At 50.2% G+C, this 27046-nt stretch overlaps 1 protein-coding gene across 7 annotated transcripts in view; it reads left to right on the top strand.

Moving 5' to 3' along the window:
- ADAMTS14 (ADAM metallopeptidase with thrombospondin type 1 motif 14) overlaps positions 1-23984 on the top strand; it is an 86068-nt gene extending 62084 nt beyond the window's left edge. For 3 of the 7 annotated variants that reach the window (XM_073240899.1, XM_036998986.2, XM_036998983.2), the window contains 8 exons: positions 397-477; positions 4552-4715; positions 6055-6223; positions 6690-6822; positions 8579-8786; positions 11533-11662; positions 11756-11866; positions 13932-15829. In XM_073240899.1, coding sequence (XP_073097000.1) covers positions 397-477; positions 4552-4715; positions 6055-6223; positions 6690-6822; positions 8579-8786; positions 11533-11662; positions 11756-11866; positions 13932-14425 — 1490 coding nt within the window. In that variant the 3' untranslated portion in view covers positions 14426-15829. Of the gene's footprint in view, positions 1-396; positions 478-4551; positions 4716-6054; positions 6224-6689; positions 6823-8578; positions 8787-11532; positions 11663-11755; positions 11867-13931; positions 15830-21908; positions 22087-22792 lie in introns of those variants that run through there. The other 4 variants (XM_073240898.1, XM_036998984.2, XM_036998985.2 and 1 more) reach the window with 4 other exon arrangements.
- The last annotated feature ends 3062 nt before the right edge of the window (positions 23985-27046 follow it).

The following is a 27046-nucleotide window of genomic DNA, read 5'->3' as shown; positions in this document are numbered from 1 at the left end:
AAAGTTGGTTTCCAGGCCTCAAACTGGGAAGGCTATAGAAGCCCAGGGCAGTCATGCTGGACCTTCGTGGCCTATTTCATCTAAATCCCTAAAGGTGTAAGAAGAAAGGGGGCAGGAGAAGTCAGGAAGAAGAGGAGGGTCAAGAAAGTGGAAGTAATAGCAATAAACACACACACAGAGCCCCTTGGAGCTTATAGAGAATTTGAAGCAAAAACATCTCATTTGATCCTCTCATAATCTGTAATAGAGCGGTGGAGAAGGGCTCATTCTTCTGTTACAGATGAGGACACTGATAGTCCTGGGTACCTGCTGGGCCAAAGGATTATGGGCAATGCCGGGCAGTGGGGCCACGAGCTCAGGATGCTCACAGTTTTTCTGGATCCTCCTCTGTGGCAGGAGCTCTCAAACTGGTACAGATCCCAGCGGGTGCCAGGCACATCCAAATTGAGAAGCTGGAGAAGGTCCCCCACCACATTGGTGAGTGCTGGGGTGCTGGGAGAGAGGCAGCCAGGCCCCGAGACCTGACCTCAGGTGTCGCAGAGCTGGGAAAACAGAGACAGGATTCTAATGTGCAGGGGGATTTTATAATTTGAATAATAACAGAGAACCCTTTTTTATTTTTATTTTTTTACTTATGTTGAATAGGCAACCTGTTCCATGGTTCAAATTTTAGAAGGGGATCTAGGGAAGATTTCCCCTCCCACTCCTGTCCCCCAAGAGTAGTTTCCTTCTCCATGGGCAACCACTGTTAATTTCTTGTGCGTGTAGATACCTTTTAAAGGAAAACCATTTTCATAGAATGTATCAGGCAGCTTTTGCTGTATAAGATACCATCCCTAAACTTGGTGGTTTCAGATAATATGTGTTTGTTAGTTTACAGTTCTGTGGATCATTGGTTGGGGTTGGGCTCAGCTGGGTGTTTCTGCTACTCATCCACCTGGACTTACTTATATAAATACCATCATCCGGTAGCTCTGTAGGGACCTGTTTGGTACTGGAAATCTCCTGCAGTCTTGGGGATGACAGGGCCATGTCCCCAGCCGGCTAGCCCAGGATTATGCACATGGTGTCTGCACGTGGTCCTCAGGAGTGGCAAGAGCAATAAACCCCAGTGTGCAAGCATATATCAAGTCTCCTTTTGTCACGCTTCCTAGCGTCCCACTGGCCCTAGCAAGTCTCATGGCCAAGCCTAGACTCAAGGGGGAGAAAAAGACCATCTGTTGATGGGAAATGTGGTAAAGCCATAGTACAAAGGCACATGCACACAGGAATAGGAGCCATTTTTGCAGTTTACCACATGGACCCTTAAATCATTCTTACCATAGTGACACTTAAACACATAGTTACTAAACTAGATGCCTACTCTTTATACTTTGCACGCACCCAACTATAAGCTGATAGTTTCTAAATTACAGCCCTCAAATAAATCATAACATTCAAATTAAGAACAGAAATGGAATTGGAGAGATGTCTGTGTGTGTTTGGTTTGTTCTCCTTTTGCTGTAACTAAATTGGCTGTTGAGAAATGACCATATCCAGAACAGGCAAACCCACAGAGACAGAAAGGAGACTGGTGGTTGTCAGGAGCTGGAATGAGTGGGGAGTGGGGAGAGATGGTAAATCGGTCTCAGATTTCCTCTGGGGGCAACGAAAGCATCTTGGAATTAGTGGTGATGACTGTATAATCCTTGAATTGCACACTTTCAAGGGCTGAACTCTATAGTATGTGAATTATATCTCAATTTAAAACACATAAGCATGGTTTGGAGCAGGGTCCTGGTGGGCAGGTGGGCAGAAGGCTGCTTTCCACATGCTGGGCAGTGGCTGGCTTCTCTCACATTTGTCTGTGATCAAACCCCTTATAGAGGGCATGTGGGCTATGATGTCACTGAGCCTTAGCAAATCCCGGATGCACCTCCTACTTATTATGTCCACCAAGTCACACTGCTTGTCACCAACTTGTCATAAACACAAACAGAAGACATAGCATTTCTGGGCAAGCTTATGTATTACAAAAATTTTGACACTCATGTTTTTTAGGTTATCTTCACAATAATACAAGAAAACCTGTTCAAGTCTCATGAAGAACTTGCATTCCCTGGAGAATGCATTAGCACAGCCATAATTGATTCCTAACCTGCTCTGGAAGGCATCTGTGGGGGTTTAGTCCAAATAGACCAAAGGCACAAGGGGAAACTGAGGGTACACATAGGGTCTTGTGTGTACCCTGATTCACCCAGGGGGTGAACCAGTAGGGACCCAGGTCGCCGAGTCCCATGGCCTTGCCAGCCACACTGCCCTGACAGGGGGTGTGAGTTTAGAGGGCTTTGGCTCAGCCAACTCCCTGCTCACTTGCCTGTTTGGCTCTGGTGAATTAGGCAGGAAGAAGGACCAGGGGAGGGAAGAAGGCAAGGACAGAGGGTCATTTACTCCAAGAAGAGGGTGGAACTCACAGACACTCCTTCTGTGCACCCCTATAGATGGTCCATAATATTAGCAGTCCCTTGGGCTGCCCTGGCCGTGTGTGTGCACGTGTGTGTGTGTGTGTGTGTGTGTGTGTGTGTGTGTACGCACACATGCCTTCCACCGTCTCCAGAAATCTAGCTCCTTGGTCCTGTGGAAGTGGGGTGGGCTCCTGGCACCCAGCGCAGGCTCAGCACAGGCACTCTCACCAGTGTGCTTACTGGTGAGTTTCCTGAAGGTTAGGGCTCTCCAGGGGCCTGGGCAGGGAGGGACATGAAACAGAGACCTCATGTTGGCATGGGTTGTGTGATAATGTGTGTGTGAGGTGCACAGTGGGCCCTCAGGACAAAGGTGTATATGGTGCCTGACAGGGTGGGTGCTCCCAGAGAAGCTCAGGACAGGTGGCAGCCTTGGCAGTGAGGACCGAAGCCCTATCCAAACTTGTCAGGCTCTCCTGAAATTTCAAATATCATCTGTTTGAAAGGCAAGAAAGAGGAGAGAAGTCAGGCTGTTGGTATCTCCCATGTGCTGGGCCTTGAGCTGCACTTCTTAGTCAGAGTCTCATTTAAGCCTATTAATCTGTGAAGGCTATTTATCCCATTTTGTAGTTGAGGAAATTGAGGCTACAGGAGGTTAACATTGTGGCTTAAGATACAGAGTGGGTCAGTGGGAGGCCTGGATGTGCTGAGTCCTGGAATGCAGCACATGCAGCCAGGACAGGGCTGGTGGCTGCTGCGAGGTGCGGGGGAGATGTGAGGCTGGCCTGGCCTGAGGAGCCACCCAGCTGGAGCCTAGAGGATCTGGCCATTCTCAGGGCCAAGAGAGGTCAGACACGAGGGGCATCTCTCCTCCTCCTGCTCAGCGCAGAGGCCGGTCCTCCAGGAAGCTGGGCCAGCAGCCCTCTGTGTATCCCAGCCCTTCTCAGGCTTCTGAGTTCCCACCTGGATTAATATAGCACTAGCCTCAGCACGTGTGTGAGGATCCCACCGAGGCAGTGAGCAGAGTGACCAGCGCCTGGTTAGTGCCCTGAATCGTTGGCTCTTATACTACAGTCATGGGCTCTTATACTGTAGTCATACTACCCCCAGGCTCCAGAGCCTCTGCCCTCCCCACCTGGCTGAGGGGCTCCGCGCCGAGGCTTCAGACCTTCCCCAACCCCTGCTGCATCCAGGGTGGCCAAGACCATGACTCTGGGGTCTGTGCTAGGGTCTGTACCCACACACCTCCCACCTACCTCTTGCCATTCAGTAATAAGTTGGCTTTGTTTAAGTCTCTTGAAGTTACTCGCTGACGGAACTTTAAGGGGTAGAAATTTACACGTCTTTTTAAACTCCCATGCTATGCCAGGCCCTGTGCTGGCCCAGGGACACGGAGATGGGGGAGAGGTGCTGACAGGCTGTGGGAGAGACAGGAGATCTGTAGCCACAGCAGTGCCAAGGCAGGCTCTGTTCTAATGGCGGTAATAATGCCTACCATTTGTTAAGTGCCCACTGCATGCCATGCGCTCTGTCTAGTTCCTTACATGAATGAGCTCTTTCATTGTCTCCAAAGCCCCCTGGTGGGGTAGGTGGGAGTGGGGTACTGCGATTATCCTCAGAGGTCAGCAGCCCTGAGAGCCAGGTATAATTATCATTCCCATCTACAAATAAGAACTGAAGCAGCACAGGAAAACTAAGTAATTTCTCCAGATCAGTCTAACTACAGAGCTTGTTAAAGGTTTAAGAACTCTATGCTCTGCTATAGACATTTTAGGGAGGGTGCTCCTTGAGGACTGGACAATTGAAGAAGGCTTCCTGGAGGAGGGGAGAATTATGTTGAGCCTTAAATACGGGTGGATATTAGTCAGGCAAGAGGAAGGGAAGACAGTGAATGTGAAAGGAATGATGTGAACCTGGGTCCAGAGGCAGGGATGCTGTGTGGGGACAGTGTGGTGACCTATCTGACTGGAAGGGCTCAGGTGGGAAGGAGTGACAGGTAGACCAGGAGCCTGAGGGGCCCACTGGGAAGGCCTTGAAGTCTCTGAGGAGGCCTGGCTCATGCTCCTGTGAAGGAGAATAGAAATCTGTGTGATCCTTTCCCCATGGCCAGCGGTGAAGAACCAGGTCACAGGCAGCTTCATCCTCAACCCCAAGGGCAAGGAAGTGACGGGCCGGACTTTCGCTGCAATGGGCCTGGAGTGGGAGTACGCAGTGGAGGATGCCAAGGAGAGCCTCAAGACCAGTGGGCCCCTGCCTGAGGCCATCACCGTCCTGGTGAGCCCCCACCCTGCCCGGTGGCCCCTGCCCACCCTCCTTGTTATCCCAGCCCAGTCCCCCTAGCTCACTGTCAGCTGCCAAGCCAGCACAGGCCTGGTGAACCTGCTCCTGTTCCAGTGTCTTCAGGAATCTGGGTAAGCTCCTTCCATTGTGGTTAATGACTGGCAGGATGGCAAGTGAGGAAGGAAATAGAAACAGTGTCTCCCTGTCAGACTAGAGACACCACACAGACTAGAGTCTGTTCTCCCTAGTGCAGGGTCAGAAATAGAGCCTGAGAGGAGCGGGAAGGACCTGGGTTGGTTCCCCCATCATCCTGGCATCATCTAGTGTCCCTTTGTATTATGGTATTGCCAACAGGTGAGTCTAGGAGTGGCTTCCTGCTGCCTGTTGGGTAACTGCCCTGGGGGAGCCATCTAGCACCGCCAGCCTCCTAAGAGGGGGACAGGGCCACTGTCTGGGCTGGGGCCCACCTCTGCCCATAAGTGCTCTTCCTAGACCATAGCCCAGGACCTGTGGAGCAGGGATTCCTAACTCAGGAGACCAGACCAGGAGGGCCTCTGTCTGCATTGCCCCCAGCACTGGCTGGTCGGTCCTAGTGCTACTCTCACTAGTCAGGGAGATTCTGGAGGGCAGGAAGCCTGTTGGTATCAGCATATTAATTCAATCAAACATGTATTTTCTATTTAGTCTATTTTTATTGACCACCTGTGTACCTATGGCCACCTGATTTTCAGCGAGGATGCCAAGACCATTCAATGGGGAAAGAATCACTTCATGTCATGGTGCTGGGACAGTTGGATATCCACACCCCTACCTCATGCCATATACAAAAATCAGCTCAAAATAGATAAAAGATCTAAATACAAGAGCTAAACCAAACTCTTAGAGGAAATAGAGGGATAAATGTCATGATCTTCAATTCTTAGACATAACACCAAAAGCATGAGCAACAAAATTTAAAAATATCAAGAAAGTAGGAAGATAACCTAAACAAAATGGGAAGAAAGATTTGCAATCATGTAGCTGATAAGAGTCTATGTTATAGTCCCTCTCCTAAGGCAGCCAGGCAGTGTGAATGCCCTGGTGAGCAGGACTGACAGACATGGTTCCTACCTTAGAACTTAGGTCTGTGGAGGGAAAATCACTGATGGGCACCAAGGCTGTTCTTGGGCCTGGAACACAGTAGGTGCTCAGCCTGAGTTTGTTGCATGGTTGCTGGTCTGAATGAACTCCCCAGGCTCTGCTGGGCACTGATCCCCCTCCTCCCCTCTCCACCCTCCCCTGGCCTTACTTCTTTGTTCTCCAGTCCTGTGCCACTTCCTCTGTCTCCCCTCAGGTGCTCCCCCCAAAAGAGGGTGGTCCCCCCAGCAGCCTGGCCTATAAGTACATCATCCATGAGGACCTGCTGCCACTTATCGGGAGCAACAATGTGCTTCTGGAGGAGACGGACACGTATGAGTGGGCACTTAAGAGCTGGGCCCCCTGCACCAAGCCGTGTGGAGGAGGTACTGTACCACCCGACCACCCAGCTGCCTTGTGAGAGCAGCCCAGGGCCTCGAGGAGGAGCAGAAGTGGCTGGAGAGTGGCACTGTCTCCACCTGACGTGTCCCCAGCTCATGCCTCAGTTTCTCCTTGAATATCTCTGGGATGTGGTAGCCTGACTGGGCAGGGCCTTTAGGCTGGGGCTGGGGTTGCTAGAGCAGTATCTGGGCCAGGGTCTATGCCCTATCAGCTACTCAGACAGACAGCCATCCAGAGCCACATCCCTACCTACACTGCATCAAGGAAACATGAGATGAGCTGGTCAAGGAAGTCTTCCTCAGAAAGTGACTTGGGCAGGAGGGGACACAAAGGCACAGGGTGGGGCTGGATGGGCTGTTGAGGCTCTCTCAAGGGTATTATCCCTGAGGCCCCGGGTGGGGCAGTGGAGCCCTGGCAGGATGAGGCCCATGGCAGCCTGCCCCCCCACAGGTATCCAGTTCACCAAATATGGCTGCCGGCGCCGCCGAGACCACCACATGGTACAGCGGCACCTGTGCGACCACAGCAAGAGGCCCAAGCCTATCCGCCGGCGCTGCAACCAGGACCCATGTGCCCAGCCTGTGTGAGTGCTCCTGGGGGCGGGGGGCGGAGCCTGAGCCCACGCCTGGGGCTGTCACAGGCCCTCTCTGGGCCTGGCCCCAGGAGCAGGGGCTGCTGGGCCTGCTTCCCCCAGCACTGGAGCATGGAGGCCCACAGGGCCTGCAGCGATGACTCCCTGAGCAGAGGGCACCCATGGCAGACTTGCCCATCTGCCCCCCTTGGGGTTTCTGATTAAGTTCCACTCCAAGAAGGAAGATGCTTCCACTGTCTGCCCCTCCCAGCAGTCTTTTACAGATGCGGAAACCGAGGCCCAGTCTGGGGACACAGCTTTCCCTCGGTGATCCAGGGGTCATAGAGATGAAGTGGATTTCAGTGCTTCCAGTGAAGTTCTAGGTCCCCATCCAGGCCGCCATCCACCAGCTCCTCTCAGCTATCATCTGGGGCCCAGGGACGCGGCCTGGCCTGCCAGCCCCCAACCGTGGTCTAGACCCTGACTGCGATTCCCTAGCCTGAGGGTTCAGATTCTCACGGCCACAAGCCATGTTCTGGGGGTTATTTAGAGGGGCTTCTGCAAGAGGAAAGAGCTGTGACTTGTGGAGGATTTGAGGTCTGGCCTCTGAGCCTGCAGCAGAGCCTGCCCAGCACCTCCTCAGCCTCTTCAAGGCTTCTCTAGTGGCCGTGACCCCAGGCAGAGAGCTGGGTTCATCCTCCTTCCCCCCCAGGAGTCCTCCCAGGGGTGCCTAACCCAGCAGCTCTGCTCGTCAGGCGGGAAGCTGGCGACCTGCACTGGAGCCCACTGTGGCCTCCCTGTGCCCCACCCGGCCGTGAGCCCCAGCCCCTCAGCCCTCTCTACTTCTTTTACTTACTTTATGCTGCTCACAGGCCACTTTCCCCACAAACGTCTGTGATCACAGAACGTGTGGTGCTGCCTCTGCTGTGAGCCCAGGCAGGTCACCCCTCTCCAGCTTGTCTCCTCATCTGTGAAATGCCAAGTGAAGTTTGGGAGCTTTTTGTCTTTTAAGGGAATTTGTTGGCTGAAAGAGCCCTGGTTTACTAAAAGTTGCCCCAGGAAGCTGAGAAGGGAGAAGGGGTTGGGGCTGCCACCCCCTCTGCTCCACCAGAGCAGTTTTGCTTTTGTCAACTCATCCAGGGGGCATCTGCTTAAGGTGCCGTAGTTTCTCTGTGGCTAAAAGACGCTTAGAGGCCACCAGCTTAGCTGATCACTACTGAAGTTCTGCGGGCGCTGACGGTGATAGTACTAGTGTCCGCATTTATTACTGCCTACTGCATGCTATGCACTCTGCCAAGTGCTTTACATATACAGGTCTGTTAATTGTCCCCAAGAGCCTTAGCAGAGGGGGTTTTATATTCAAGCCACTTGCATCTGTTTTGTGCATTGCCCTGTCTCAGCACCTAGGACAGTGCCTGCAAACCTAGACACTAAAAAAGTATTTTTGAGGTGTTGAAAGAATCTGATGTAAAGATGGGGTAACAGAGGCTTAGAGGGGTTAATAGCTTGCCCAAGGACATGAGAGTGTCAGGATTTAAATGTGCATTATGCTGTTTTTCAGATGAGGAAACAGGAGGGAATGAACGACCTCCCTAGGGCCACACAGCCTGGTAGCTGCAGAGCTGGGCAGATAGTTGTCTTGGCCCCCAAGCATTCTGAAGCCCAAACCTACTCTTTGGCTCCTGGCAGTGGTTCAGGTGGTGGGACAGACCCTGGCAGGAAGTCTCCCGTAGTCCCACCTCCCCTCCACTTTCTGCTCTGTCTCCAGGTGGGTGACGGAGGAGTGGGGCACCTGCAGCCGGAGCTGTGGGAAGCTGGGGGTGCAGACTCGGGGGGTGCAGTGCCTGCTGCCCCTCTCCAACACTACCCACAAGGCCATGCCAGCCAAGGCCTGCCCTGGGGACCGGCCTGAGAGCCGGCGGCCCTGCTTCCGTGTGCCATGTCCAGCCCAGTGGCGGACTGGAGCCTGGTCCCAGGTGAGTTTTCCTCAGAGGGTGCGAGGGGCTGGGCCAAGGGGCACCTGCTCTGGGAAGTCAGGGAAGAGGCAGTTCTGGGTGGGGGAATTGCCGAGAGCTTTGGTGCTCCCTATAGGCAGAGTGTTTCTGGCTTAATTTCTGTCCCCACATCTAATCTAATTTTTCTCAAAACTAAGTCCAACGTCTCCCACATATGTTGGACCATGATTCTGGGCTAGGCCTTTATATTCATTCACTATCTTTTTTGACCTTCACTTAGAGCCAGGAGGCATGAACTAATATGTTTGTGTTACAGATGAGTAAATTGAAGTACATTCTTATATTCAATAAATATTTACTGAGTGCCAACTACATGTCAGGCACACTGTACTAGGAATGCCTGGAATCCGTTATCAACCAGACAGACCTGATACTTATCCTCATGTTGCTTACAGTCCAGTGAGGGAGGTATAGAGACAAGTAAACCAATAGCAAAAGTATTCATAGATTGCAGTTGGAGCTGTGTGGAAGTACATGGGACAGTGTATCAGGGAGGGCCCCCTGGAGGAGGTGACATTTGTGCTGAGACCTGAGGAATGAGCCACAGGAAGACCTTGAGGCAAGAGTGACCTTGTCCTGTTTCACAGACCAAAAGGACTGGAGCTTAGCTGGAGGGGCAGGGGCTACGGGAAGATGTTGGAGAAGTGTGCAGGGGTCAAATCCTTTATTAGGGGTTAGAAAGTATTCTAAAAGCAATGGGAAACTGTTGAAGGTTTTTAACATGATTACTACAAACTCTAATTTCAAATTTAAAAGACCACTCTGGCAGTGCTATAGAAAGTTCATCGTTGGGAGGCCAGCGTAGAAGAAGGGCGACAGTAGGAAGGCTGTGGAGTAGTCCATGCACTTGTGACTAGCCCCTGGGAATGGCCACAGAGAAGTTTTTTGATGTCTTGGATTCTTTCTTTAAAAATCTGTTTGATATAAACCTTGAAGACATTACGCTAAGTGAAATGCACCAGACACAGAATAACAAATACTGTATGATTCTTCTTACATGAGCTACCCAGACCAGTCAGATTCACAGAGACTGAAAGTAGGATGGTGGCTGCCTGGGGCTGGGGAAGAGGGAATGGGCTGCTAGTGTTTAATGGGCACAGAGTTTTCATTTGGGAAGGAGACAAGCTTCTGAGGTGGAGGGTGATGGTTGCACAACAGTGTGAATGTACTTAATGCCACTGAACTGTACACTCAAAAATGGTTAAAATGGTAGATTTTGTGATTTGTATATTTTACCACAATTTTTTATACCTCATTTGATCATGGAGAAAAGCACAGTGGTACTTACTGTAGTAGCAGAATATCAGGAAATATCCTAAATGTCCAGATATAGGAGACTGGACCAAAAAAAAAGGTCTGTTCTTATAAAATACAGCAAGAATAATGAATAAGCTTGAACTGTACTTACCAATATAGCTAAGCCTCAGAAAAAAAGGCAAGAAAAATGACTGAAGTATGAAGAAAAAAGCACTTCCAAAGGGATACCATTTACTTAAAGTTTAAAAAGGCACAACACAGTGTTTGAACACATGCCAGGATGCTGATTTATTAAAGCTGGTGGTGGTATTTGCACAGGCTCTCGTGACCAACTTCCTCATACTTTTCTGTATGCTTGAAATACTGTATAATAAAGAATATTTTTGAATACCCCCAAATCCCACTCACACACATTTAATATTCTCCATCATGTATAGCTTTGTTTTAATATAAAACAGAAAGCGTACTGGTCCACAAAGGACCCCTTTGATAAAACTAATAGAGAGGGGACAGATGGTGGAAGAGAGTTGTACCCTCTAAGACAGACAAAGCACTTAAGAGCTATTGTTGTTTGTAACTGTTCATCCTGGGAGCATGAGCCATTTTGTCCCGTGTTTCTCTGTGGCCTGTGACCCTTACGTGGGAAGTGGTGCCTGCAGATTCTTCCCCACCCCACTAGGAGAGGCTGTGGTTGGTCATATTGGGCAGCTTTGCTTTTCTGGCGACTCTCCCTCACCCCACCACCACTGCCACCACCACCACTCATTAGCAGAGTGTGCGAGATCCAGGGGATGATGGTGGCAGCTCATGCAAACTGTTAGCCATCTGCTCCTTAGAACCATGCCTATTCTTCTCAGCGAAGAAAATACTTTTGAACATGCCTCTGCCAGCCGACTTTTGGTAAATTGAGTCACAAAGCCATTGAATATTGGAGCAAGAAAGGTCCATGAGGACCCTGCCACCCAGCTCTATCAGTTTAGCAGCTGTCACAATCTGGGCCTCGCCATCCTGGTAACAAGATGTCATCAACTAGATTGGACCTGTCCCAGGTCCCTCAGGCTGGTGGATCACAACAGGGGAGTTTGCCAGGGCGATGTACAACATTGTTAGGGACCCAGGCTCAGTCTGCAGTGGACACAGGCAGTCGTGCTGATATGGATAACCTCCTGAGACAGGGTTAACTGTTTAGATGCTGGAAAGGTTCAGGGGATTGTAAGCCCAGGGGGTGGCTGTTCACCACCTGGCGTAGGAGTATTTGACAATTGTGTGCTGTCCCGGTGAGGCTGTTTAGAGCAGTTTCTGCATGTCCCTCTGGTCGAGTAGAAGCTCGGCTCCCTCTTCTTCACCCTTTCTGTCCTGGACACTGGCTGGTCTTTAGAGCTCACTGCCCTATTTCCCTGTCTCCCCACCCTCCCCTCCCCGGCTGCCCTGACCTGGCCTTCCTCCGCAGTGCTCAGCCACCTGTGGAGTGGGCATCCAGCAGCGACAGGTGGTATGCAGGACCAATACCAACACTCTCGGGCAGTGCGAGGGAGACAAGCCAGACGCTGTCCAGGTCTGCAGCCTGCCATCCTGTGGAGGTGAGCCAGATCGGATGGGGGCAGGCCTATGCCTGCTTGCATCTTGGCCCCTTGGAAATTCCAAATACTAGAGCTGCTTCTCCCTGCTCACAGGAAATCTCCAGAACTCCACAGTGATGGCTGACATCCGGGAACTGGTGACCCCAGAGAAGCAGTGGGTGCCACAATCTGGACCCCTACATCCCATGAATAAGATATCATCAAGTAAGTGTCTCTCTGGACTCCCCCCCACAAAACCTTCCAGTGGTCACAGTGTCACAAGCACAGGCCATGCAGTGGAGCAGACCCAGCCTCCAGTCTGACCAGGTGACCTTAACCTCCCTGAGCCTCAGATTCCTCAGCTGTGAGGTGGGCATGCTGCTCGTACTGGTCTGTGATCCTGTATCAGCTGTTCCCAAATGTTGAGAGCTGTGCTTTCCTAAATTTGGTGCACACTCATTCGGCAGCCAAGTCAGACCTGGACTAACTAGAGATGAGCTGTTCTTTTGCATAAACATTACCGTATTTGGTCACAAGGTGACGTCCCAGTCTCCACCTAGGATGTTATATAATCCTGAACATACCAAATATCACTTTTCTAACCTCAGAAGTTCTTAATCATGAATCATATCTGGTTTCAAGATTTTGGGATAAGCCATTGTAGGTCTGAGCTGCTTTCATAGGGCTGTTGAGAAAATGAAATGAAATAATACATGCACTTCTGCCTAACTGTCAGCTAACAACAGCACAAGCAGCAGTAGTAGTTTCTTTCTGCCTCCCGATCAGGAGCCTGTCAGTTCATTGTCCCATCTTCCCATCCATCCATCTACTAATAAATATTGACACAGCACCTGCTATGTACCACACTCTATGTTCTATGCTCCCTCCCTAGGCTCCTTCACTCTCCCTCTTCACCTTCCTGAGGGCCAGGGTCTGACAAAATGAGTAGCAGAAAGCTCACTGGTCCTAACTCCCCATTAAAGAACTGATTGGCTGTGTAGCCTTGTGCAAATACCTGAACCTCTCTGAGCTCAGTGACCACATCTGTGAAATAAAGGGGTCTCACTAGATGTCCTTAGAGGATCTTCTGGCCCCAACCTTGTTGCTGCTCTGCTCCTGTGCTACTCGAGGCTCCAGAGGCCAAGTGTCTGGGTTTTCCTTCCCTTTCTTCCCTGGATTAAGGGTGGTTCTCTGCTTCTGGTCCTAGAATTCTTGCGACATCTAGAGGCCACTGGCTTTCCTTTTTTTCTTATCTGCCCCTTCACCTAACCTTTCTGGCAAGTAGTTGAAAGCAAAGCTCCTGCCTTTGCATTGTCTGGAGAGACCTGCCTGGAATTATCACAGAAACGCAAAAACATTTTTAGATGATATTTGAACCAAAGCAAACAAAACTAGTATAGTAAGCACCCTTCTAATGCCAGGAATTTTATCCATGTCATTCATAATTATTATGTTATTATTCAGTGGTAAATGTCAGCATTCTCCCGATTTTATGGGAGAAGAAACTGAGGGTTATAAAATTTAAGTGACTTGCCTGAGGCCTCATGGCTTTTAAGTGGTAGGGCCTCTTATAGGAACCTAGATCTGCTTGATTCCAGATTTATTGGTGGAAGGCTTAAAGACCCAAATGCAGGCTGACTGGCAGCAGGATGTCTAATCTGCTGCTTACAAGTGTGAATTACCTGGGCATTTGCCTGGCCTTGGACAGAGTGGATGAGACTCCTTTGGGTTGATTGGATTTGCGGGTTGAGAGCTGCCACTTCCATCTAGAGCAGGGTTTCCAAGCTCTGCTGCAGATTAGAATCACCCAGGATCCAGGCCATACCCAGGCTGTCCCGTCTCCCTCACGATTGGACAAACTAGAAATCTAGTTTGCAGCCAAGTGTGGTTGATGATGTGGGGCCATGGTTCTCAGATTTTTTCCACATGTTGGAATCACCCTGAAGGTTTTGTTGCAACACAGAGCTGGTCCCTGCCCCCAGACTTTCGATTCATAGGTCTGGATGGGGCCCAGCAATTGGCAATTTCAGCAAATAGTGCTGATGCCCCATGCATAGGGACCCCACTTGAAAACCACCGCTCTAGGGGATTTTAGTTCCTACTCAGGCCAGTTTCTCCTGTCAGGCCACCCTGTGGCCCCCTCTGGGAAAAAGGTCTCCTGTGAGTTCAACCAGGGCAGGAGGTGGAAGGCCTGCAGTTGGTGGGCTAAGTGGGAGGTGGGGGCTTGTGTCCTTGTGTCACCCAGCTGATGGGCATCCCCCTGGCATTGGTCCTTGTGCTGTGTATGCAGCAGAGCCCTGCGTGGGGGACAGGTCCATCTTCTGCCAGATGGAAGTACTTGATCGCTACTGCTCCATCCCTGGCTACCACCAGCTGTGCTGTGAGTCCTGTACCAAGAAGGCCTCAGGCCCTGCCATGAGCCCAGCTCCCAGCCTGGCCTCACCACCACCCTTCTCCACTCCTGGAAGCCCCTTACCGGGACCCAAGGCACCTCCAGATGCTGTGGAGCCTACTGTCGGGCCAATGGGATCAGACGACTATCAGCATGGCCAACCCACACAGCTCCCAGGACCTCTCGGCACAGGCTCCCCAATGACCCAGCATCACTTTACTCCCCAGAAACTGAGCCCAAGAGCATTCTGGGACACCTCCCCAAGCACCCCCTGGGGACTGCCTTGGGGCTGGACTGGGGCACCTCTGTCAGTCTCTGAAAATAAAGGGCAGCTCAGGGACGACCCGAAGCATCCAGGCACCAGCCTTCCCGCCACCTCCCCTGCAACATGAACCCTGCCTCACCTATCACCGGTCTGGTTTACACTCCATGTTCTGCCTTGGAGACCCCCAGCTCAGAGGACACACAGTGGCGCAGGGGCAGGGGCAGGCACAGACTTCTTGTTAAATTATTTGCCTTCTTATTCTAGTTTGGGGCTGTGAGACTTTTCACCCCAGAAAGTGGGTATGCGAGAAAGAAAAAGATCAGGGAAAGCCTTAACCAGAGATACCTCAGCAAGCAGCCCAGGCAATGGAATCGAACCTCTCAGGGGCTCCTGTCTGTCTCCCACACTGGGACCAAGGGCCAGCTAGCCACTCTCTCCCAGCTACCAGGCCTCACTTTGGAACTGTCCGGCTGTCCTGCCCCCACAGCTTGTGGGGACCCCTGTGGAGGCCCATCTATCTGGCCCCTCTGCCCAGAAAGGCAAAGAGAGGCCAGGGAAGGTGAGGGGGCATACTTGTAGGGCAGTCTGAAAGGAAGGGGGCTGGGGGGCTGAATGTGGTTCTGAGGCTCTAGGTGCAGGGTTGGAGGTAGGCCTCCCGACCTAGCCCAGCTCACCCAAGAAGTGGGGTCTGGACACTCTGAAACATGTGTCCTCAACATTCAGGGGTCTTCCAACTGGTGCTAGACACCTGGCTAGACCAGGAATGGCACCTTTGGTCATCACTCTGGGATGTGACTTTGTGGGACCCAGAGGAGACGTGAGTGTTCAACTTATGACCTGTCAGTCACTGCCCGCCATCAAAGACCACTCCTGCTGGAGTCAGGGGTCTTCCTCTCCACCTGGCTCCCTGGGCCAGAGGTCTGTGGTGTGGGGCCGGGGAGGAGGTGGTCAGGTCCCAGGGCTGAGCACCAGAGTCCACTCATAGCCAGGCCCTGAGGATGACAAGGGCCACCCAGGCCAGGTGCCCCAGGGCAGGATGTGAGCCTCTGCCCCCTGCGAGTGTGGGGAGGAGAGACGCTAATCCACAGCACTGTGGGGCCTCAGCTGCCCACCATGTTACCTCCAAGGGCAGTTACCTTCCCTAAACCCTCTGACTCTCAGGTAGCCACCCAAGTTCCAGGATCTCTCCCCGGGGTTCCCACTGAGCATGTAAGAGGGTCTCCCAGACTCCTCGGAGATGACAGAGGTGCTTGCCAGTTCTTCCTTCCCCGGGGCCAGGGGTGGTTCTGAGCCAGGCAGGAGGAGTGGCAGCAGTGGGCGTGGCCTGAGGCCCTAGAGGGGGCTCCCCTGGTGCCCTCTCCGCCCACTGCCCGCCCTCTCCCTGAGATGCTGGGGCACACACTGAATCATTCCTGTGAGACCCAGCTTGCCTGTGTTAGGTGATGTCAAGTCTTGTGCCTTTGAGATCCAGATCTCTACATTTTAATGTATTTATTAACATTGTCCTTTGTGTTTTGTTTTGGACCCCAAATTGTTGTGTTGTGTTTTTCTTTTTCTATTTCAGACATAGGGACAACAAAGCCAGAGCTCTGATGTGCTGGGCTGGGTGAGATGACTGGGAGCAGGGATAGACAGGACAGACTGGAGCCACAAGAGGACTTGACCCTGAGGTTTCCTGCCTCGGCCCTGCGTGCTCTGGGGCTCCTCTGAACATCAGCATGGGGTGGAGAGGCAGGAACAGGGCTGAGGGCTGGAGGGTTGGGGGTCCCACTTAGCTCCATCACTGAGTAGCTGTGCGGCCTTGGGAAGGTAGCCTCTTGGGCCACCCAGAATTTGGTCCAAATGGTGGAAGAGCCTGGGAGGTAGTTTGGGGTCTGCTTAGGGAAGAATGTTCTAAGTAGATGAACTGTTCAAATATGCAAGGAGTGGCTTCCTTGGAGGGTAATGAATGCTCTTCCCTTGGTAAAGTCTAAGCAGGATGTGGGCATCAGCAGGAGGTGGAAGGAATGTGATGTCTCTTGCTGGGCAGGGAGGGTCAACATCAAGCGTGACTGTGTGATTTAAAGCCAGGAGTCCACGTCTCACCCCCCGTCTGCGTCAGACATCACTGATTCATCTCCACACTCTTTCAGTGAGTGTACCACAGGCCCCTTCCTCGGATCTGTGGGGCGCAGGGCAAGGACACAGGGGCCCCCTTCCAGGGACCTCACATGCCTCCTTGTGGAAAATCTAGCCCTCCTGTCCAAGCACCATTTATATTCCTCTGCAAACAGCCTCCCCTTGGAAACTACCCTTCTAAACAGCTACCACTTGGGCCTAGGAGTACGCACATGGTGACCAGGTCACTCTGTAGGGGGACTGACTTGGGGGGATGCCAGCCCAAGCCCTAGAATTGTACTTAGCACTGGTGAGGCAGGGAATTCTGTGGGCCAAGGTACCCAGAGTATGGCCTGCAAAGGAGGATCATGGGCCCTGGGTGGGCACGTTCCCTTGGCATAGTGCAGTCCTTGTAGTGGTGAGTGCTGTGGTAAGTGGGGCCCTCAGAGCCCCAGCACCAGCTCTCACCGCCATCCTGGCACATTTCATGGGGTAGGGATAACACATGGAAATGCGTGCCAGGACTCCCCCATCCTGTGCCCATGGCAGACACTGTCAATCCATCCACTGCACTCATCTCCCTAAGAGATTCCCCCTAAGAGTCCTTCACATTAGTGTTCCAGGTAGTAACCACTGAGCAGTGCCATCGGTAGGACAAGAAACAGCGGTATTGGACAGGATGAGTAATTCTAAAGTTATGTCATTTGTAACCTTCATTCAATCAGCATCTCAGGCCAAAGCTCAACATCTACAAGCAAGACTGCAGTGTTGAGGAAGAGGGGCCCAGAACCAACCCTGAGGAACCCACACTGACCTCTGGGGTCCCACAGAGTCCTGTGTGGGGGCAAGACAGCTCTAGGGAAACTTTGAGATCTAGATTTCGAGGGGCTCTGAGTCCCTCTCCTCATCTGAAAAATGGGAGTGAAGGCATTTACCTTGCCTACTTATGCAAACACTACAAACAGTGTGACCGGAAAATGCAAGGGACAGTGATCATGGTGATTTGCAGGGATGACGCTGGTCACTGGGTTATTCCTGGAATGGGGGTTATAGGATCCAGTCAGCTTTGGGGGGCCAGATAAGCTGTTAGCTGGGCCACAGGAATGCACCAGAGTCAGGGTTTAGGATCCTCAAAAGCCCCCCGATCTCTGCCTATGGATCCTGCCTCATTTCCTGTCTCCCTGTGGTCCCCCTGCCCCTTCAGGGACTGCGGGCCTGGGCCATGGAAGCACAAGCCGTGCCCTGAACAAAAGTTACCCAAACCCTACTTAGGCTGTAGAAAGCTGTAAAAGAATATCAGTCCTCCTCTAACAACAAGACAAAGCCTGATAATCTACAATGTTATGCTTTTTCAGCCCATGAGAGGGCTGAAGTTGTAGGGCAAGTGGGTGAACCCAACTCCAAAAGGTGACAAGTCCCTCTGAGAAGAGAGAGGGCACACGTGCTCTTTTACATTAGCCGAGCGTGGGAGCAGGGAGAAAGTGGACAAAGTATAAGCAGGTAAGAAAACACAACTGAAATTTTAACAAATTTTTAAGGTTAGTGTGACAATATGGAATCACAGGGAGCCCTGTGCACACGGGTAGTCTACACACGCATCAGCCCTTGTCCGCAGGCCTCCGCTGGGTGTACACGAGAAAGGTCTGGGGCCTGACAAGACAGAAGACCCACAGACCCCTGGGGCTCTGACCAAGTTTGAGAGTGCAAATTACCAAAGCCATACCCATGTACAGTGTACACCAGGGACACAAAATAACCTTTGCTGAGAGAAATGTAAGAATATCTAAATAAAGGCAGACTGTGTTTATGAGTCAGAAGACTTGGTATTCTTAAAATGTCAGTTCTCCCCAAGATGGTCTATAATGCAATTTCAAGCAAAATTCCAGCAGACTGTCTTTTTTTTTAAGAAATTGACAAACTCATTATAAAATTGTTAATGGAAATAGAAAGGATCCAGAATAGCCAAACCATTCTGTAAAAGGGCAAATTGGGATTCAAACTTACTGAAAAAGCATATCACCTGATTTCAGACTTACTGTGAAGCTACAACAATCAAGATGGTGTGGTATTAGTATATGAACAGAACAATGAAACAGAACAGAGAATCTAGAAATAGACCCATACAACTGTGGTCAGTTTTCAACAAGGTGACCAGTTGATTCAATTAGGACAGGATAGTCTTTTCAATAATGATACTGGAAAAATGGGGGCTCCATATGGACCAAAATAGACCTCATCTCCATGCCATATACAAAAATTGACTCAGTCAAAATGGATAATCAAAGGTAAGAGCTAAAACTATAAAACTTCTAGAAGAAAATGTTTTAAAAAAATCTTTGTGACTTTGGGTTAGGCAAGCACAAGCCATAAAAGATTCGGAAAATGGACTTGGTCAGCCCTAAAAACTCCTATTCTTCAAAAGACAATGGTAAGAAAATGAAAAGACAAAACACAAACTGGGTGAAAATATTTTCACATCATAAATCTGAAATTGGATATGTATCCAAAATATATAGAGAACTCTCAAACTCTAAAAAAATGGACTTGGACATTTTACCAAAGAAAGGGAGATGTTGGGAAGCAGGAGCTCAGGGGTGACGACAGAGCTGTAGAAGTAGGCGAGGGGTTATCAGCTTGTGAGAGATGACTGACAGCAGGAACCTGGAAGGATGGCCGCCAGGGAACGAGCTCTCACGGGGAAGGAGAGGGTCCAGGAAGGAGCCCTGCAGGCCTCTGACAGTTAACATTCAAGTCCAGGAGGGAGGCCACCAACAGGCCTAAGCAATGTGTTTACCCAGCACAGGACACTGCTGGCCAAGAGTTGACAGCTAGGGCCAGCTAGGCCTGCCAGAGCCTTACACGTATGTTATGGATTGAACTGTGGCCTCCCATCTCTAACTCACCTGTGAGGGAGCACAGGTCATATACTGAAGTTCTAACCCTCAGTACTGCAGAATGCGTCCTCATTTGGAAACAGCATCACGGTACATGTAATTAGTTAATGTAACTTCATGCTGGAGCAGGGTGGGCCCCTAATCCAGTGTGTCTACTGCCCTTTCAGATGGGGAAATTTGGACACAGACAGCCACACAGGGAGAGGCCACATGTACTTCTTTAAGCCTAACAATACCAAGGATTGCCAACAAGCCGGCAGGAGCTCAGGGAGGGGTCTGGCGCAGATTCTCAGTCCTCAGAAGGAACTCCCTCCACTGCCTCCTTGATCTCAGCTTCTCGCCTCCAGAGCTGGCAGATGACACATTTCTGTTGTCAAAGTCACCCAATTTGTGGTCCTTTGTTACAGGAGCCCTGGGAAGCTAACAAACTGGCTAAGAAATTCAGAAAAAAAGTAGCATGGCAATTATCCAGAAAATAGAGGCTGGCCCGTGAGCCCACTGTGTGACCTCAGGCAGGTTGAGTCCCCTATCTGGGCCTCTCCACCCCTGACACACTGGTGAGTGGTCATGAACGAGCCATATGCTGAATGGAGAAAAGCCACCCAGAAGGCAGAGCCGGCTGGATGGTGGGAAGTACAGAGAAAGAGGAAGGAGCTGGGAGCGGGAGCAGCAGATACCAGGAGCCAGGGCGAGGGTGGCCCTATGTGGTTTGCGATGCAGCAGGTGGGGAACCACTGCAGGGTGGCCATGGCCGTGGCTGCCCCAAGGGGCAGTGCTCTGTGTAGCATAGGAAGAGGACTATGGCTCCAGGGAGGCAGGCATTTCTTAGGGTGGCAGGTGCTACCTCTGCTCTCAGTTGCCTGCCTGTCCAGGGACAGGGATGTGGCTGGCTCACCTCTTGTTGACAGAGCTCAGTTTTCTTCAGTCACCCCCTGTAGCCACCTGCCTACTGGGCACCACCCAATCTCCTGAGCCTTCATCTCCCAGTAGACACTAAGCTACAGCTGCCATGCTGGCCTCCATATACCCATCCTCCTAGCCATCCTCCTCAGCCTAGAATGCCTGTCTCCCAACTGGCACCTCTTAGAAGCAGCTCTGCCCTTCAAAGCCCAGCACCAGGGACAGGCTCTCGGATCACCCCTGCTGACCCACCTTCCCAAAGACCACGCTCCGTGTGATGATTCCAGACTCCCCAACAGGTGACTCTAAGGGCCTTCCAGACAGGGCAGCCAAGAGAGGAGGGAAACCCCACATTGCTGCCTGGCCCTGGCACAGCACATGAGCTCTCTGGGCCCTGCCTAAGCTCGGACCATTCACCATCACATCTATGTGCCGAGTCTGTGCTCCTAATGACCAGGGATGGAGGTGGTGGGGCACAGGGCCTTGGCAGGTAAAGGTAGTGCTTTGGCCTCTTTCCATCCTCACTGGTCTCTGCCTCTCACAGAACCACAGGGTGTCAGACCGAGAATGGCAGTAGAGAGGACAAAGTCCAGCACCACAGGGAAACAGAGGTCCAGATTCCCGCAGAGATTAGCCATGGTCATTCCTCTCACCCCTCTGCTATTCCTCCACCCTCCCAAGGGGATGGTGTTCATGTGGGCACTGTGCAGCAGACAGCAGGTCTGCAGCAGACTGAGGGGCCAGGGCAGTGCGTATAGGGACACGTCCCATGGTGCCCTGCTCCAGGCTGCTGAAGTCCAGGAACTTGGAACGTGGTCATGGAGTAGACGTGGCTGCATCCACCAAGAAGGGGCTGATGGGGTGGCAGATGGAGTGAGTAAAGCATGAGACAAAATCTCACCGTGGGGGCTGAGAGGGTAGAGGGAGGGCACAGGTCAGCGAGAGGGGCTTTCAGCCTTGCAAGGATCCTGAGTAGGCAGCCCTCTGGGGCTGTTAAGGTCTTCAGACCAGGGGGGCAAATCCTTGGCAAAAGGAGTTGAGGGAATTGTTTTGCCCAGCGGAGCAGTTGGATGGAGGCAGGTGCCTCTTAGGGAGGGGCCTTGACAATGCTCCTTGAGGGAAAGTACCAAGTCTCGGGTTCCCTGGTACTACCACTGCCAAAGGCTGGGAGCTACTGGTCGTGAGTGAGGATAATATCTGGGGCTTTCTGCAGAGTTAATGGGGAGAGAGAGGCGGGGAGGAGTGGCACCCATGGTAGAATGGCAGGGTCTAACAGCATAGCTCTTCCCTGGCACCTGCATGTCTCAGGCAAAATCTCCAGAGATCCCAAATGCTCATTAATATTAAATTTTCATTAATATTAAATAGCGATTTATACAGGATTCAAATTCTGCATCTGGGTTAACATGAGGGGCAGAGCAGGAGACAGAGGCAGAAGGGCCCTGAGATTCTGTCTGCAGGAACCCCAGAAATCTGTGGACTACGGTAACTGGGAGAGTTCAAGGATGTCTCACCTGGAAAGCCATAGGCTGGAAGACAGAGGGTCATAGAGCCACATGAGACTGAACACTGGACAAGAGCTCTGGACCAGGGGCCTGGGATGCTGTTTTCTACCACGTGTGCTAATACTGTACTTGGATCTGACACTGGCAGTTTGCCAGTTAGCAAGATGCTTTCACCAAACAATTTCATTCTCTGTGTTATCCTCCCACTTTACAGACGTGGGCACAGAGGCACTGAAAAGTAGAGGGACCTGCCCAAGGAAGGCAGCCCGAGGCGGAATGTCAACCCAAGTGCAGGATCAGCCCCAGAGTGTCTGGGCCCTGCCCCTCACAGCCAGTGAAAGGACTTGCCAAGTTCCCTGGACCAAACAGGGGCACACAAGGAGCATTAGCTGGTAAGTGGCTGGTAGAGAGGCTGCCTCCCGCCTGCAGCTCTCTCTGGCATCCCAGGATGCTGTGCAGGCCCTTGAGCCCTCTGCACTTAGAGCTCCTCTGGGCCACCATGAGCAGCAGTCTGAGATGTCCTCCTGAGGGCGGGCCCAACACAGGGCTGCACCCAGTACCATGCCACCCTAGGACACCCTCTGCTGCGGGGCTGGAGCAGGGGAGGCGGGGTGAAGGGGGTGTTGGGGGCAGCCTCACACCCAGGTTTGGGAGGTCTGGGGCTTCAAGGCACATGGGGAAAGGCGGTCCCTCCTTTTGCCCCTGAAGGAGGCTTCCACCAGTTTGTGGGGTACCAAATCTCCTGCTTTCCTGTACCACTGCCCTTATCTCAGATGGTGCTGCAGAAAAAAAAAGTTCTGTAATTCCGATTTATAAAAATCCTTACCCTGTTCTAAATGTGACTAGGGGAGCTCATTAAAGAAAGCTCCAGAGGCTTTGATAAACAACCACCACCAACAGAAAAATAGATCATCAAAAACAAAATGACTGCAATCACTTTTGCCTTCTAAGTGGGTGGCAGCATTTGTATTAGTGAGTAAGTAAATCTACAAAGAGGGGTCAGTGAGACAAGTGAGGCTGAAGAAGGGGCCCTTTGTAACCATGGAGAGCTGACTTGCCCCCTTAATGCAGAGTTAACACGTGGTGCTTGTCTCCCAGTAGGGACAAAGAGCATCTCGGGTGGAGCTGGATGGAGCTGAAAGAACTGCTAATGTGTGCTTTTCCCCCTCCCAGTTGGCAAAGAAAGTATGAAAGCAATGATTACCCTATGTTAATAATCTCTGATGACAAACAAAAGCTTAGCTGAATGGTGGAATTTTAGAAGTGCTGGGCTACATCAAAGGCAAACAAAAACTTGAAACTCTCAAAACCAAAATGGCAGGTGGGCTTTCCTTGCAGGGTAGCTCCTCTAGAACTAGGAAGGTTCCAGACAGGATGGAGTACCCCCATATACAAAACAGGAGTTTTGTTTTTTTAAAAACAAAATTACATCTGAAGACATTTCTTTGAAACAGATACATAAATGGTCAATAAACACATGAAAAGATGCTCAGCATCATGAACTATCAGGGAAATGCTCATTAAAACCACTATGAGATACCACTTTATACCCACTAGGATCTCTATAATTTAAAAAAGACAAATAACAACAAGTGTTGTCAGGATATGGAGAAATTCAAGCCCTCATACACTGCTGATGGGAATGTAAAATGGTGCCGTTGCATTGGAAAACAGTCTGACCATTCCTCAGAGAGTTAAACACAGAGTAATCATAGGACCCAGCAGTTCCACTCCTAGGTAGAATTCCCAAAAGAATGGGAAACATGTCCACACAAGCACTTGTAAATCAATGTTCATAGCAGCACTGTTTACAGTAGCCAAAAGGTAAAAACGACCCAAGTGTCCATCTGCTGATGAATGGGTAAACAAAATGTAGTGTGTCCATACAATGTACTGTTATTGACCGTAATAGGAATGAAATATTGATACATGCTTCAACACAGATGAACCTTGAAAACATTATGCTAAGTGAAAAAAGCCAGACATAAAAGCATATTGTATGCTTCTATTCTTATGGAAAGGTCAGAATAGGCAAATCCCTAGAGATAGAAAATAGTTTAGTGGTTACATAGGGTGGGGGCACAGAGCCAGGGGGTCGGGGTCAATGTGCTTTGACGGGAATGGAGAGTGGTTGCTCATGGGTGTAGGAGTTTCTTTTTGGAGTGATGAAAATATTTTGGAATTGTGTTGTGCAACTCTCTGAATACTAAAAAACCATTGAATTGTACACTTTAAATGGGTGGATGTTACAGTTTGTGAATTAGCTCTCAATAAAGCTATTATATAAAAATAAAAGTGGGGGAAACTGGGTGTGGGCCATGTGGGAACTTCTGTACAACTTTCAGAATTTTTTTGTAAACCTAAAACAGTTCTAAAATTAAAAGTTTATTTTCAAGAAGTTACAGAGACCCAGTTGATTTACTGGCTTCCCAGGACCCAGTCTTCCCCAATCCCTCTGTCCCAGGCAGCTGAAGAGGGAAACAGGGAGACTAAAAAGCAGGATTATTCAGCCCTCTAGCCAATGTTCAGAGGGGAGGGTGCACTATTCTCTGAAAGTATTAGCTAATGCAATCAGATGAGAAAAAAATAAAAGATATACAAATATTTGAAAGGAGGTGTAGTCTAAGGACTACTTACTTAGAGAAGAGTTTTAACAAGGGCAAAATTAGGGGAAGATGGGAAACTTTATTTTTGTGGCTTTGGGGATAGAGCTAAGGTTTGAGCAGTCAGGAAAGGTAGAGAGATCTCTGTTACTATAGTTGTCCAAGCAGAAGCTGGGCACCATGTTGTGGGTGGGGTTTCCCATGAGCTGGGAAGGGTGCTGGGAGTTTCTGAGGGACTTGCCAGCAGTGGGATTCTAAGGCTTTAGCGGTAAGCATACAACCTCCCCCTGCCTTTGCTGAAAAATGGTCTCCAGCCTATTCTCATCTATTTAAGTGGAGTTAGGCAAGTGGCGGGGGGCATTGCTGAGCAACAAACTGGGCAGGGAGAAGCAGACCCCCACGAGTATCCTTAAGCCAAGGGTCCAGGGGTGGCTTTGTCCAAACTGCAGTCTGTTCTGGTCAGCATTTCTGTGGTGTGGTAAGTGTACACTGGTGATGCAATAGAGGACCTTAGGTGACACATGGAGGAACAGCTTAATTTTAATACACTTATTTATATTTATTTTCATGTGTATGAGAAACTTTTATAAAAAACACATCAAAACCATGATGCCATGGATATTATTGCTTAGGTCGAAGCTAAATAAAAAAATAAAGATAAATTTAGAAATATTGCTAGTATAGGTGGTGAACAGTTGTAACAAATTCATGATATGGGTTATGAGAATGGTTCAAGTTTGGGAACCAAGGGCTCTTGTCAATGACTGGAGTCTGATGAGCTTGGATTCTAATTCTAGAGCCTCCACTGACCTTAGATTATCCAGGATCCCTTTGACCACATGTGACATAAAAATCAACTACTTTTGTATGCTCATGCTCTTAGCATTATTCACAATGGCCAAAAAGCAGAAACATCCCAGATGTCCACTGACGGATGAATGGATAAGCAAAATGGGGCATATACATAAAATGGAATATTGCCTAAAATGGAATTCAGCCTAAAAAAAGGAAAGAAATTCTGACACATGCCAGAACATGGATCAATCTTGAGGACACTATGCTAAATGAAATAAGCCAGTCACAAAAGTACAAACATGGTATGATCCAGTTGTATGAGGTACTTAGCACAGCCAAATCAATAGAGACAAAAAGAGGAAGGGGGGTTGCCAGGGACTGTGGAGAGGAGGGACTGGGGAGTTACTGCTTAATGGGTGTAGTTTCAGTTTTGTAAGATGCAAAGAGTTCTGTGGATGAATGGTGGTGATGATAGGACAACAATATGTGTGTATTAATATAAAAAATGAGTAACAGATTTATGTTAAAAAATGCATAAAAATCAACTATTAGATCAAGAAGTAATTTCATTTTCTCATATAATGGGAAAGAATGGGGGAGAATCAGGGGCATCAGGTGTGACTGAGTCCAGCTTTACCCCTTTGGAGTGATGATGACCAATGACGGCATCCTCTCCAAAGCCAACATTCCCCTGCCAATCCCAAGGACAGACTATGATTGGCCGGCTTGGGTCACATGCTTATTCTACCCCGAGCCAATTCCTGTGCTCAGGAATGGGTTGCTCTGATTGAATGGAGCTAGGTTTCAGGCCCATCCTGGAAAGAGGGTGGGGGACATCCTGGGCAGCCCCCAGCAATGGCTACCACAAGTGGCTAAGGAGTCTGGATCCCAAGAAGGATCCGGAGCCATAGGATTAGAAGGGAAAATATGTGTTCATGCTTCAGGCAGAGATGCAGAGGGTAGGGAGAAGAAAATTTCTAGGGCCTGGAGCCAGGGAAAACTTAGGAGTGAGCTGGCATCCTAAGCAGAAGTCACCTCAATGCCTAAATGCGGGCTGAGCAGCTGTAGGCAGGTTGTGCTGCTAAGCAGAGCATAGAGGCTCTGCAAAGCCAAACTGACTTCATGGGCCTAGTTAACCAGCCTGGCTTGCACAGGATCTGAGGGCACAGATGGCCCTATGCAGGTGACCAGGAAGGCAGCTCTGACACCAGACACCAGTGGCATTTCCAGGAAGCTGACACCTCTGACCAGTGCTTTGTGAGATGTCTGGAACTTTCAAATCCCCCAACTGGCTGGCCTCCTGGGACTTAGCAATGAATGACTCCTTTAAAACATGGAAAGAGGATGTGGGCCTTTTAGGGGACTTTGGACCCGTGGTGGTGATGATTGCACAACAATGCAAAATTACTTAATATCACTGACTGATACACTCAAAAATAGCTGAAGTGGTAAATTTTATGTCATGCAGATTTTATCACAACAAAAAAATTGGAAATAAAATAAAATGAATGTGGGCTTTCTACGGGCAAACTGGTGGCAGAGGTGAGGACCAGAGGAAAAGCCAATGAGAAGCAAGAGGCATAGTTAAAGCAGATGCTGCCTCCAGGGAAGCGTCCCAGGGGGAGAACAGCCAAGGACTTCCAAAAACAAGGCGATTTAATACTGACGGTGAAGCTGTTTGCCAGAATCACAGCACATCTCCAGCCAGCACAGTCTTGTTGGAAGCCTGCACACAAAAGTTTTATGTAAATGTGGTATTTGAAAATCCCTGGAGGGACTGAATCCCTCTGAATTGCTGGGAGGTGGAACAGTGCTGCAAGTACAGGATGTAGCCACACAATCCATGGATGGAACTAAGTCAGTAGAAGTAAGGGCTCAGAGCCACAGGCAACCATGACATTGTAAATCCTCAATGCCTCTCTCCCCTGAACCTTTCCAGGGAATCTGCAGAAAT

This window comes from Manis javanica, chromosome 7 (assembly GCF_040802235.1).
Source record: "Manis javanica isolate MJ-LG chromosome 7, MJ_LKY, whole genome shotgun sequence".
Classification (NCBI taxonomy): Eukaryota; Metazoa; Chordata; class Mammalia; order Pholidota; family Manidae; genus Manis; species Manis javanica.
This window is presented reverse-complemented; position numbering and strand designations above follow the sequence as displayed.